Genomic DNA, 13,040 nt, shown 5'->3' on the forward strand with positions numbered 1-13,040 from the left:
AAATTTTAAAATGCAAAACTACCCTTAATCAAATCTCCTATATTTTCTCAAACCACGAAATTGAATTTGACAGTTATATTGCAATGGTAAATAAACAAATAATACTTGACATCAAAGAAAATGAAAATTTTCTTGTACCTTGAAGGTTTGCAAATTTGAATACAAGAGAAGTTAAATATATTTTTGCAAATTTGAATACAAGAGAAGTTAAATATATTTGCTTAAAAAAAAAAGAAGTTAAATATTATCATTACTTAAAAGTTCTACAAGCTTCGACGCATCATCTCCAATTTGCGGGTTGGTTTATTATATATATGATTAATAATGAATTTGATAATGATTGTAATACTTTTTTTAAATAAATATTTTTTAAATTATATTGATTTAATTTTTAAAAAGTAATGATTTAAAATTATATTGAATTAATTATTTTCTAAAATATGTCGGTCTAATGAATTTAATATTATATTATTGTTTTTCTTTGTTGTGAATTAAAATCTGCACAACTTTTTATTTTTTTAAAAAAATTGTAACTTATGTAATACCGATCAAATATAATTTAAAAAATATTTGACTAATAAACTATTCAGGCAGGTTGATTAGTTTAGCTTGTTCTCACTCAATTCAATCATATCTTAAGAAGTTTATGGACGTTTTACATATTTAAAACAAGTTATTATTTACTATGAAAAAACTTGTATTTCTTCCTTGAATTACTTTTTTCAATCTTAAATAAGGATTTATTTCTCTCTATTATATTTTATCTCCATCAAATCTCCAGTATAAATCTGAACTGTTTATATCAAATTTTAATGATATAAATTTACTTTTAAAAACTATAAAGTCTAAGCAATTGATGTCAAGAAATCTTATTAATAACTGCAAAAAAATTTGAAGTTATAATTTTAATAGATTTAAATTAATTAAAATCAAATCAAATTGATTTAATCTTAATTAAATTGAACATGCTCAATATTTTGTCCAATGAATTGGTTTGATTCAATGTATTTGAATTGATTTGTTTCAATGTATTTTATTAAGTGAATATTGGTTTGATTCACTCCTATTTGTTACATTAATCTTGCATCTTTAAATGAAATAATTTTAAAAATTATTTAAAAAATGATTAATTTTAAGAATCAATCACAACATATAAGAAAACGATCAAATATGTATGATGCATTGATTTTTTTATATAATATATTTTTTTCCTTTGAAACGTGTCAATTTCTTGACAAGCTATTAAAAAAAGAGGAAATGCCATTATCAATTTATCATGGATTTGTTATGCTTTGTGACAACATGAGAAAACCCAAAAAGAATTTTTAATCTTTATCTTATCTTGTTGATTTTATAGATAATAAATAACAATATAAGGAAGAAAAAAGTAATATAGTAGTAACTTTTTTAAAAAAAGTAGCAATAGGTGAAAAAAATGAAAGAGAAAAACAAAATGAAGAATCTAGTAGATTCTATATCCCTGATACGCTATCATGCGACATTGGCTAGCCAACGGCCCACAAAAACAGCTCTACTCTACAGATACAAAAATAACAAGCATAACAAGAATCTTTTAAGGTAGCCACGTGTGTTTGGTAGCGTAGATTTCACAAGAAGTTATTTTTATACGGTCCCACGCTCCCTCCATCGACGGTCCAGATTGGTCTTCTTGGTCTCTAATCTCCGCAACCTATAAATCAGTTGGTTTCTACTGTTTCAAGCTGGTTCATCTCCCTGGTTTTTCTCTCCAAACTCTTCCTCTTTTTCCTTCCCAGAGCTAGGACTTACAGGTGATCCCTCGAAATCTTCCGTCAGCAACTTTATGCAAGTTTCCTGTTTGTATTCTTTTTAATTATTTTATTCTTTTTAGCTAGAAGCACGAAAATCATTTATGAATGTGCACCTGTGTGATTTTGAAAGGGGCTAGCGGGGCTTGTTCCGTTTGGTTCTTTGGAAAGTGAAGAATCAGAATTGAACGTCATAGATTATAATTACAGATGATTATCATTTATTTTGTTTCTTTGACTTTTGGTTGGATTATAAAATTGATTAATGTGAGTTAATGGAAAAAAAAGATGACAAGCAATAGTGAATGCGTTTTTGATCGGGATTTTCTGAATGATAACCTTATAACCTAAAACTAAATAGAATTTAGTTGAATTTCTAAATGATGATTCTTTGTGGAGCTTTGGAGTATTTGGGAACCCTATAGTTTGACCATTCTGCCTGCAAGCTCCACGTTGCCTACGTGTTCATTCTTTAATATCATCACGACTTATGCCAAGGGAGCCTAAATTTTGTCCCACTAAGTTTTCCTTTCATGTTATTTGTATCTCCGATCTATTCCTAATCCTTAAGTTGGTGACAGGAGAAGGTGTTGCCTTGGCTTCTATAATGAATTCAATGCTCACAAGGATGGGGGGATTTGGGTCCCCTGAAGATGCTTCAATAAATTCCATCACGCTATTTGTTGTTCTCCTTCTTTCTTGCGTTGTGATTGGACATCTCCTCGAAAAGAGCCGGTGGATGACTGAGTCAGTCATTGCATTGCTAATTGTGAGTAGTACACTTGAATCAATCAACACTGTCATGCTATACTTTAAATCTTTGTTATCATTTATGTTCCTCGAAAATGAGGATGGATACTCTTTTTTCTTCGTGTTTTCCAGGGTCTTTTAACGGGAACCATCATTCTATTAACAACTGGGTGGAAAAGTTCACACATTTTAGTATTTGATGAAGAACTTTTTTTCATATATCTTCTTCCTCCCATCATATTTAATGCAGGGTAAGTTACGTTCTCCATGTTGTCTCAACCTCTTCTTACAAATCCACTAGCCAGTTTTTGAATATTGATTTGACAGTGCGTGTTATGCTTGAAGTTTTATGGGTTTTTGTTGGTTAGTCAGAACACGAGGTTAAAAAAATCTAATGAAATGGACCAAATACATATTCACAGAATAACCTCAATTTTTTTGGTTCCATTTGACTTAAGAAACTGTGATGCATATTTCTACTTAACATCTGTCAATATATTGAGTATATTGTGATCTTGGATGATGCTGATTTTAAGATCAGTTACCTTTTCCAAGCTGTCTTTATCAACTAGCAACACATTGGCTGTATTCCATATGAATAGATTGAGCTCAAACATATATATTGATAATTTTAACAATTGAAGGTATAAGAAACTTTGTTTATCATTTTGTAAAACTGGGGTGTCAATGTACATGCTGAATGTTAATTTAAGCAGATATTTGATGATTGAATTGAATAAAATAAATTGCTTCCTTGAAAAAAAAAAAAAAACCAAGAAGTCCTGTTGCTTATGGCTTGCACTCTCAATTATCTATTGCTTTTTTCTGCTATTGTGTGTGTGCAAATTTACATTCTCATTCTTGAAAGCCTCAGCTACGTCTCATTTGCACAAGTTGGGATTTTCTGTTGGTTATACGATTTTTTCTTCTGGCTGATTATCAAATCAACAAGAAATATCTTGTTGCCATTGATCTTTCTGCTTCTAAGTGCGCTTCTATGATATTTTATTAGGTTCCAGGTGAAAAAGAAGCAGTTTTTTAAGAACTTCATGGCAATAGTTTTATATGGTGTTGTTGGGAGTATGATATCATTTGCCATTATATCACTAGGTATGTTCAAACCTTACTTTTATCTAAACGTTGGACATGGTGGGAAAGTTGGTTTGTGACGACAAAGCATCTTCCTAGCAGATTCAAAATGCATTTTAATTTCTAATAGATAGATTAACTTGGGCCTTGATGTTGCAATTTTAATTGGATTCAGTCTATCTGAAAAATTGAAAAAGAAAACGAGGAGAGAATAATACCATTAGTTATTACTAGTTCAAAAACAACATTTGCATTTTGGTTAGAGAAAACAACAACAACAACAAGCCTTTATCCCACTAGGTGGGTTCGGCTACATGGATTGCAAGACACCATTGTGCTCTATCATTTATCAAGTTTTTAGGAATATTATTAATTAACAAATCGCGTTCAATAACTTCCAAAAGTGTTCTCTTAGGCCTTCCTCTACCTCTCTTAATCGGACTCAAAGTTATATGTTCCACTCTTCTCACTGGTGCCTCCCTTGGTCTTCTTTGTACATGCCTAAACCATCTCAACCGATTTTCTACCATTTTTTCCTCAATAGGTGCCACCCTCACTTTTTCGCGTACGTGCTCATTTCGAATTTTATCTTTACGTGTATGTCCGCACATCCATCGTAACATTCTCATCTCTACTACTCCAATTTTATGCTCTTGCTGTCCCGTTAGAGCCCAGCATTCACTACTATATAACATTGCCGGTCTGATAGCAGTGCGATAAAACTTTCCTTTAAGTTTATTAGGCACCTTACAGTCGCAAATAACTCCTTTAGCTTTTCTCCAATTAAACCACCCAGCTTGAAGAGAAAGTGCATTTTGGTTAGAGAAAATGCATTACAATTCTGAAGGCAAGCTTACTTAACAGGAAAAGGTGGTTTTCATCTGATGTGGAGGACAATTGTAATTTTAATTATTTCCTGTTCTTTCACCTTGCATAACTGTCTGAGTTTGATAGGCTTACTCTACCTAGCAGTGCATATATACAATTTGCCATGTTTGTAACTTTTACCATTGTCATCCAGGTTCAATTCAATTATTCAAAGGATTAGACATTGGTGTATTGGATCTGGGAGATTATTTTGGTAATTCTTTACCTTACATACACCTTTCATATTGGATACATTTAATATTTGGGTGATTTTATCTTTTCTATTTAAAGGTTTCTATAATACTATAACTAAACCTGCAACCAGAACAGTTAAATTTATTTAGATGTCAGAGGCAGCATGTTTTTGTGATTTATTTCTCCTTTTCTTTTCCTGGGAAATATGTAACCTTGTTTTTGCTTTTTCCCTCCATTGGTTTCTCTTCTTGTTCAAACACAAATCTGGCATTCAGATGATTTTTATTCATAATGCTTGATTATATTGTGTTCAGCAGGAATTTGTTTTTTCTTTCCTTTTGGAAGCAACATATTCACTCAAAAGCTAATAGATTGTGAGGTTTGATTATTTCCTTGCATTCTTGTCTATGTAACTGCATATTCTCTTCTCTGCCTGTAGCACTTGGAGCAGTATTTTCAGCTACTGATTCTGTCTGCACATTGCAGGTATGAACTCATGAATTGATGAGTATGAGGGATTATGTTATTGAATATGTGGATACTGGTTCCTTAGTTGTATTATGATGTCGCAGGTGCTTAATCAAGAAGAGACGCCTCTTCTGTACAGTTTAGTTTTTGGTGAAGGCGTTGTCAATGATGCAACATCAGTGGTTCTGTTCAATGCAATCCAAAAATTTGACCTCTCTCATATCACCTCAGCCAATATCTTGCAATTTGTTGGCAATTTCTTTTATTTATTCTTAACAAGCACTTTACTTGGAGTAGCGGTATGTCCTTGCCTTTTAATTTTTTAGTTTCTTTTCTTTATCTTTGCATGCTAGCAAGCGTGTAATCCAGGATCCATACATGACATCACCCTGGCTCATGAATGTGAACTACTGTCCTGTCTTTTAATTAAGCATTGTAATCAGACAACAATTCTGCACTGTTCATTTCTCTCTTCACATGTCGGTAGCTGCATTACTTTAATCCCATTCCTTTCTTAATACCATTCAGTTTTCACGGCCTACACCGACAACACAGACAAATCAGACAGGATAAATGCAGATAGAAATTAGGGATTTTTAAATCTTTTGGTGGCAGATATACTTGTCATATTGTTTTGAAAAAGTCCTTTTATTAGATTGTTGGATTAAAAATGACTTGCCTGTCATGTACTTTTCCTTTTTAACAAACCAATATTTCTTATCTTTCAGGTTGGCTTGTTCAGTGCGTACATTATAAAGAAGTTGTGTTTTGCCAGGTACTAGTTCGTAGTTATTTTACAAAGTTTCATTCATTGGTCTCCTTCTTACCGTGCTATATTTTTCTTACTCGGCATCTAATAAAGAATTTATAGATAAACCTGTTGAATATAATCACGTGTATATGATGCCTTAATCCTTTCCTCATTCAATTATAGTGGCCACCCCTTCTCCTAAACCAAAACCCTCAAAAAATTTTGCCTTGTTAACATGCCTTTAATGTGTCTTTATTCTCATACCAGATATTTTGCATCAGCAATTCAGGAGTCATGCTATGTATAGACTTAATGCTGATTTGATTGATTTGGATTAGGTCCTTCCCTGCTGTCATCGGTAGAAAATTGGCATACTGCATCTGCTATAATATCTTGCTGCTAAAAACTAATTTATGGTCCATTTCAGGCATTCCACTGATCGAGAAGTTGCTCTTATGTTCTTGATGGCTTATTTATCTTATATGTTGGCTGAAGTAAGTTTTCTAATACTATAAATCTTGTGAGTACTTGTTAGGTTTATGTAAGTTTTTTCCTAAGCAGATTCAAAATCTAAATGTTGGCAACTTCAATTTCCAGCTTCTTGATTTAAGTGGGATCCTTACTGTGTTCTTTTGTGGGATTGCCATGTCGCACTATACCTGGCATAATGTTTCTGGGAGTTCTAAAGTTACGAGCAGGTATATTAGGAGCTATGATGTGATAATGTAGATGATATTTTTTTGCGTAAATGCCAACAAGAAAGCAAAAACTTACCATCTTCCTTGTGATGTTTACCTATACCTGTAGGCATGCTTTTGCAGCTTTCTCATTTGTCTCTGAGATTTTTATCTTCTTATATGTTGGCATGGACGCCTTGGACATGGAGAAATGGAAATTTGCCAGCAAGAGGTATTGAATTGAGACTTTGATATTTCAAAGTTACCTATAACCTTGTGATGGCTTTTCCAGTAGAGTATTTTATCAAAGAGAAATTTATATATTTTACCTATGGCATGAGGAAGCAATATTGTAATTTGACTTCTATTCTTTTCAGTCCATGGACTTTAGTTGCGTCAAGTGGATTGCTGCTTTGCTTGGTTCTGCTTGGAAGGGCAGCTTTTGTGTTTCCCCTGTCATCTTTAGCCAATTTATTTAGGAAGTCTAACAATGATAAGATTACATTCAAGCAGCAGGTAAGTGCTTCAAGGTTGGTTTTGGGTTTTTTAATGTCTTGACCTACAATTCTGAAATATTTATGCATGATCGAGCAGGTTGTGATATGGTGGGCTGGGCTTATGCGAGGTGCTGTATCTGTGGCACTTGCATACAATAAGGTACAAGAATGAGTTTAGTGCTGCCACCAAATTATATTGGAGCACCGGGACTAGTTCTTTATATTTCTCCGCTTTATCTTTTAGAAGACTAAAAGCTTGTAACGTTTCATATACCTAGTTTACAAGATCAGGACATACTCAGCTGCAAGGGAATGCCATCATGATTACCAGCACCATCATAGTCGTTCTCTTAACTAATGTGGTAAGAATCGTTAGTAACTAAGTACACATATTTGGATTCTCACAGCTTAAATGCAGTTTCCATAGGTCTTTGCCATTAGATTCTCTAATAAATAAACAATTCATGCCCAACTCAAGGTCACACACACGTGGAACTTCAACAGCGAAGACCTGGAAATTGAATTTTTCTCTTTTAAAGGCATTAGACTTTGTTGTGCAATAACATTTTGAGATTGACCTCTAGATGTGATAGATCTGTTAGCTAGGAAGCTCAATACTTTATTGGTAAATGCAGGTGGGAGGATTACTGACTAAGCCTCTGATAAGGTTATTGCTGAATCCCCATAAACATTCAGGCATCTCAGTGGATTCAGATTTATCACCCAGTAAGCGTTTGACTTTGCCGTTACTCTCCAACGAGCACGAATCGGAATCTAACGTAGACATCGGTAATCCCCTTGATTCCAATCGTACTGTTCATCACTATTGGCGAATCTTCGACGATTCAATTATGCGCCCTGTTTTTGGAGGGAGAGGATTTGCTCCTGTTGCTCCAGATTCCGAAAGAGACGTGATTCTGCGTTAATAATCTAGTAAATTTTGTCTGTTGAGGATAGATTGCACCCCCAAAATGGTCACTTATCAATTTTGCATATAATTTTCTTCTTTTTTGGTTTGGCGCGATGAAGTTTGTATATATAGTTGACCAAGTATGTTGCTTTTGTATACTTTTCCACTAACCAATGTATTCTTTTTTTTTTTTTTTTTTGCGGCGGAATATGCTATTGTCTTTAGGGAACATCATAGCATGTATCTGTCATCCCCCGAAGGGAGCAAAAAGACGACCTAATGCAAGTAGTCTGTCTCCAATGAGTGAAGAGTCTGCCACATCTGAGGATGGTTCGATTTAATTTGATGGTTCGGATTTGATCTAAAAATTTGAAGAGTTCAGAACTATAATGGAGAGGCAATGGAGTGAAATTAAGTCTGAAACTGATCGGAGGGTCCACTACGACGGAGGATTATTGGATTTAATTTGATGATTTTCAAAAGTACAAATTCTACCTCGTTAAGGCGCATTGAGGAGAAATTAAATTTAGACCAGATCCAACACATTAGGCTGACAAAAGACCTTTTTCTTTTTTCGTTTTTCTTTCTTACGTCTGACATTTAAGGGGAAAAAAAAAAAAAACTTTTTAAGGGGAGCAAGGTAGGGCTTTAGCCCCTACTTCATTGAATCACTAGAAAGAAATGGCATTGAAGGGATGTCAAGGGACAAATGGTTCCCATCTTGATGCTTGCGGCTTGTTGATTGATTTAGGATTCAAATATTGTTAGGTTGAAATGTGATTGCTTAATTTTTTTTTCTGGCAAATTTTTTATTTACACCTACCAATAGATCCAGGAAAATGGATTAGGCTTGGCGGACCAACGAAATAAAGAGCAACGGATTTGGTTGAAAAATTTCTAACCCATTTAAAGATAGGCGGGTTCATTTGACCCGACATATTTAACTTGCAACATGTGGCGAGCTAATCCGTCAATCCGTATGTTAATTCACCTGGAAAAAAAATGTTTTTTAAAATTTCAGTTTTAATTAAAAAACTCACCATTTTGTGTTTATTTTAAACATAAACTTCTTTATTTTATGTCGGGATCATAAATTCATGTTTGCTTCCTCATTATTGATTCACCATATTTATATTAATAAAATAATTATGTAAAATAGATTACTTGCTTATATTTACAAATTTTGAGGTTAATTTAATTATATAATTTTTAATAAGTAGGAGATAAAAAAATTGTATTTTGCTTTAAAAAGTTTAATTTTTTTTAAATATAGATAAAAAAGGAGGGTTGACATTTTCTAACTTGCTGGGAGATCATTAGTTACAAGAATCAGGCTACATAATTAAAACTGTTTAAAATTGCTTTGATTTTTATTTTAACACCTAATAAATACCATGAATTAAAAAGAGAAAATATTTTTTATTTCCTCATTGAACATTGAGAAGAATGGCATATTTAAAATAAAATAATTATTATTAATGTTGCATAAATTATTGTAAAGTGACTGATAAAAAATTTTCTACAAAGCGTTCTATATTAAGAATTGGGGGAGTACAATATAAAGTAATTTAAATTTTATACAATTAAAAATTAAAAATGATTAGTATATAGAGTACATCACTAATTTATGTTTTCATTCCCATTAAACATGCAATTATCGGAAAAATAGTGTAAATTAACATCTTGCTCGGCATGTAACTTAGCCTTAACCCCACTATTGTTCCTATATTTTTCTTATCATATTTATAAATTATTTTCAATATATTTTACAGGAATTAAAAAATTTTAAACCTTATTAATTTTATCTAAAAATTTAATTTATTTTTAATTTTATTTGTATTAAATATACATACTTCATGTAATTTTTCTCACTAATATTCATGGAAGTAAAAAAAATTAGGATAAAAATTTAATGAAAATGACATGTGCAGAGTAGGGGCAAAAAAAAAAAAAAAAATCTTCCCTTGTCTTACCAGTAGAACAAAGGAAAATACGCGTTTAGATTACCGTCCACTGTTTCCTCTACGCTCGTCCATCACAGTGGCGGAACAGTCCCACAGTCACCACCCCTTTCTTTTTCTCTTTTTTTTTTCTCGGCTAAGATTTGAATTTTGGACCAGGTATTTTCCTGTCTTCTTTTTCTTCTTTGTTTTTTCTCTTTTTTGTTCTATTCGTATTTCAATATCCCAGTCTTTCTGTCCTTTTTGTTTCCATGGCGGTTGGCCGCCTAATTACCCATTCACATTTCAAAATATCGTCGCTGTCTTTTTCCGTTCTCTAATTCTTGGAATTTATGACTGGAGCCATCCTGCTCCCAATCTCTTTCACTCTTTCTTCTACCTTCCTCTCGTTCCTTGCGCACATCGCAGTCGTTTATCTTTCTCTCTGTCGGTGGCGATTGCCTTAGTCTTTATCTGTTCTTTCTATTTATTATCATTATTTTAGTATCTCGGCGTCCGTCTTTAAATTTCGAGACTTCCCCTGTGTACTAGGTTAGGGTTGAAACTTGGAATGACGTGAATGACCGTCCCATGACGTTATGTTCTGCTTTCTTGTAAAAACCGAAGAGGCGTACTCAGTCTCGTACTCGGTGCATTAACGCATGTGTCTCTCCACGGAAACTCGGTAAGGTTGGTGCTTTTCGTTCTTTATCCTTTTGGCTGTCAGGTTTGCTATTATGCCGTATTACTCTTAAATGCTTCTGCATTTTCTATCCGGTCTTCTGTTTGGTCTTATCTTATGCATTTATGTATATATAGCATGCTTTTGGTGATAACGGAGAGAATAGTGAAGCAGAAGAAAGTTTAAATGACGAAGGATCAACCCTTATACTGGTGGCTGCTAGACAATCACAGCACCATCAGACAATCCCCCTGGCTCCAATCCACTCTTGCTGGTATCTACTAATTAAATCCTCTCTCTCTCAATCTTCCATTGTCGCTGCACTTTTTTACTTTGCTTGTTAGCTCTTTCCATCCATACTAATTAGTGATTAGTTGACAAAGCGTACGTTTAGGTGAGTGATGCGTTGATAGCATGAAGATTGGTAATGGAAAATGAATGACTGGGGTCCACCAGTTAATCATTCTCTGATTCTCTGTTATTTGTTTTCTTAGTTTGTCTCTAGCAGACTATAAACGGTCTCTCTTATAAGCCTTTTTTATGCTTTAGGAAAAAAGTTGTAGTACCATTGTTTGCTTTCTTAAAGTTTCCGTGTCAATTTATATGAGGAGCGGGGAGTGGAAAAATAAGAGCATGGCAAGTGCCATAAAACGTGAAAAAGTTTTGGGCCACCGTTATGATTTTCTGGATGCTACCTTTCAACTTTTTCTTACCTTTTCCTCTGGACTTTGTTGTGAACTTGTACTTGAGTGCTGTTAAAGCATAAGATTTTAGTACGAACTCTGATTAATTTGCGTGTTGCGTGCTGTATGTGCGTGGCAGAGCTAAATGAAAAGACCAGGACAATATTAGAACTTATAGAGGAGGATGCAGATTCCTTTGCCCAACGTGCAGAAATGTATTACAAGAAGCGACCCGAGCTTATCCGTATGGTTGAAGATTTCTATCGGACACAACGCTCGTTAGCTGAGCGCTATGATCAAGTCAAATCTGACACTGGAATTCGCCTGCTCACAACAGAGGTATCCCCATTTAGTCCGACCAAGTACCAGTCGGACAACATAATGGGTTTTAAAGATAGAAGTTATGACAGCTATTCTGAGAATTGTGATGCTGAGGAATCCGTGGAGTCTGAAATTGATGATTCCGAGCTGAAATTAACTACCAAGTTTGCTGAAGAAGATGAAGTGATGAAGTTGAAGGAAGAAATTCAGAGTCTCAGGGAAGAGAACAGGGCTTACAAAGACCAACTCAACCAGAAAGATGCCATAAATGATGAAGTAATAATCTTGAAAGAACTAGTAGGAGGACTCAGAGAAGAGAATAGGGCTTTTGAAGTTCAACTGAAGCTGAAAGATGCCTTGGGTAGTGAAGTAAAGATACTGAGGGAAGACATAAAAAGATGCAGAGAAGAGAACAGAGGACAGAGGGATCAACTCAAGGAGAAAGATGAAGAGAAAATAAAGGTGATAAGACATCTGAGCTTAGCAATAGATTTGCTGAGGGAGGAGAATGCAAAGATGAGAAACTATATTGCTAAGGACTACAACAAGAAGTGGAGGAACCCATTTGAGTTGAGCAAACTCAAGGGAGCCTTGTCATGGAAGTTGTTTGATGTTCGAAGGAACTCTAGTACTGTAGCTACATAGTGTGGTTGACAAGTTGTTTAAAGTCTTGTAAACAAATAGCCCAATAATTTCATTCCTGGTCTGACAATCCGGAGTGGCTTGTAATATAAATCAACTGTATTTCTTTCATATTTTCTAATGCAACGTGCGCAAGAAGCAGAATGACCCAAAAGGGTTTTTGAGCAACACCAAAGTAATTGGTGGAATGATGGTCAGTTCAATGAATTGCTAATGCTATTTAAGGTCAGCTTGGTGGGTCTCTATTACATAGAACTGGTAACGGCAACGAAAGGACAAGTGGGAGAGAATTTTTATTAATTTTCAATTCAGTGTAGACAATATCGCACACCCAGAAACCTCACCATTCTCTAACCTCTTGGACATTAACTATACCAGCAGTTACAATGCCTTACCTAAAGTTAAATGCCCAAACAGCATGCAAGAACAAACGAAACCAGAGTAGAAATAACATCCACATGTAATTACATGAAATGAAACTGCATCAAGAAAAATACCACTAAAGCCAGATATGAAGCAGAAATCAGAGACGGAGATGAAGCATGAGAATTTGCAGACATGGAGGCCAATGGTGGAAAAGCCAGTAGGGAGCCAGGAGTGTCCAACACTTGAGGATTGGGAGGGCTGGGGCTTGAAGGGATAGTGGGCAAAGGGGACTGTGAAGGAGAAGCAGCAACTCCACTAGGAGTTGGAAACAGAGGTTCAATGTCTGGGGATAACATAGGAGCTTCTCCTGAGCTTACTGGTGCGGCTGATATGGTAGAAACAGTAGTACTTTGTG

The 13,040-nt window shown here is 34.5% G+C and overlaps 2 protein-coding genes across 5 annotated transcripts; both read left to right on the plus strand.

Annotated features, from left to right (window-relative positions):
- Window positions 1–1,707: 1,707 nt before the first annotated feature.
- LOC129320690 (sodium/hydrogen exchanger 1-like) lies at window positions 1,708–8,596 on the plus strand. Of its 3 annotated transcripts, XM_054966440.1 has the most exons (16): window positions 1,708–1,790; window positions 2,369–2,556; window positions 2,670–2,788; window positions 3,550–3,647; window positions 4,648–4,707; window positions 5,003–5,067; window positions 5,261–5,455; window positions 5,885–5,931; window positions 6,335–6,401; window positions 6,505–6,605; window positions 6,715–6,816; window positions 6,962–7,100; window positions 7,179–7,241; window positions 7,360–7,443; window positions 7,717–7,870; window positions 8,217–8,596. In XM_054966440.1, exons 2-16 carry the CDS (start codon window positions 2,395–2,397, stop codon window positions 8,330–8,332), a joined length of 1,572 nt encoding a protein of 523 aa, XP_054822415.1. In that variant the 5' UTR covers window positions 1,708–1,790; window positions 2,369–2,394; the 3' UTR covers window positions 8,333–8,596. The 3 variants fall into 3 exon arrangements, with proteins under 3 accessions (XP_054822415.1, XP_054822257.1, XP_054822337.1); XM_054966282.1 differs by lacking the exon at window positions 8,217–8,596 and having other exon boundaries at window positions 7,717–8,184; XM_054966362.1 differs by lacking the exon at window positions 8,217–8,596 and having other exon boundaries at window positions 5,006–5,067; window positions 7,717–8,184.
- Window positions 8,597–10,265: 1,669 nt separating this feature from the next.
- LOC129285097 (protein NETWORKED 3A-like) lies at window positions 10,266–12,434 on the plus strand. 2 transcript variants are annotated; one of them, XM_054920657.1, is made up of 3 exons: window positions 10,266–10,616; window positions 10,751–10,887; window positions 11,436–12,434. In XM_054920657.1, exons 2-3 carry the CDS (start codon window positions 10,800–10,802, stop codon window positions 12,260–12,262), a joined length of 915 nt encoding a protein of 304 aa, XP_054776632.1. In that variant the 5' UTR covers window positions 10,266–10,616; window positions 10,751–10,799; the 3' UTR covers window positions 12,263–12,434. The 2 variants fall into 2 exon arrangements, with proteins under 2 accessions (XP_054776632.1, XP_054776626.1); XM_054920651.1 differs by having other exon boundaries at window positions 10,269–10,621.
- The last annotated feature ends 606 nt before the right edge of the window (window positions 12,435–13,040 follow it).

Source organism: Prosopis cineraria, unplaced genomic scaffold, assembly GCF_029017545.1.
Source record: "Prosopis cineraria cultivar Desert tree isolate PC_DT_omini unplaced genomic scaffold, ASM2901754v1 PC1, whole genome shotgun sequence".
Lineage (NCBI taxonomy): Eukaryota > Viridiplantae > Streptophyta > Magnoliopsida > Fabales > Fabaceae > Prosopis > Prosopis cineraria.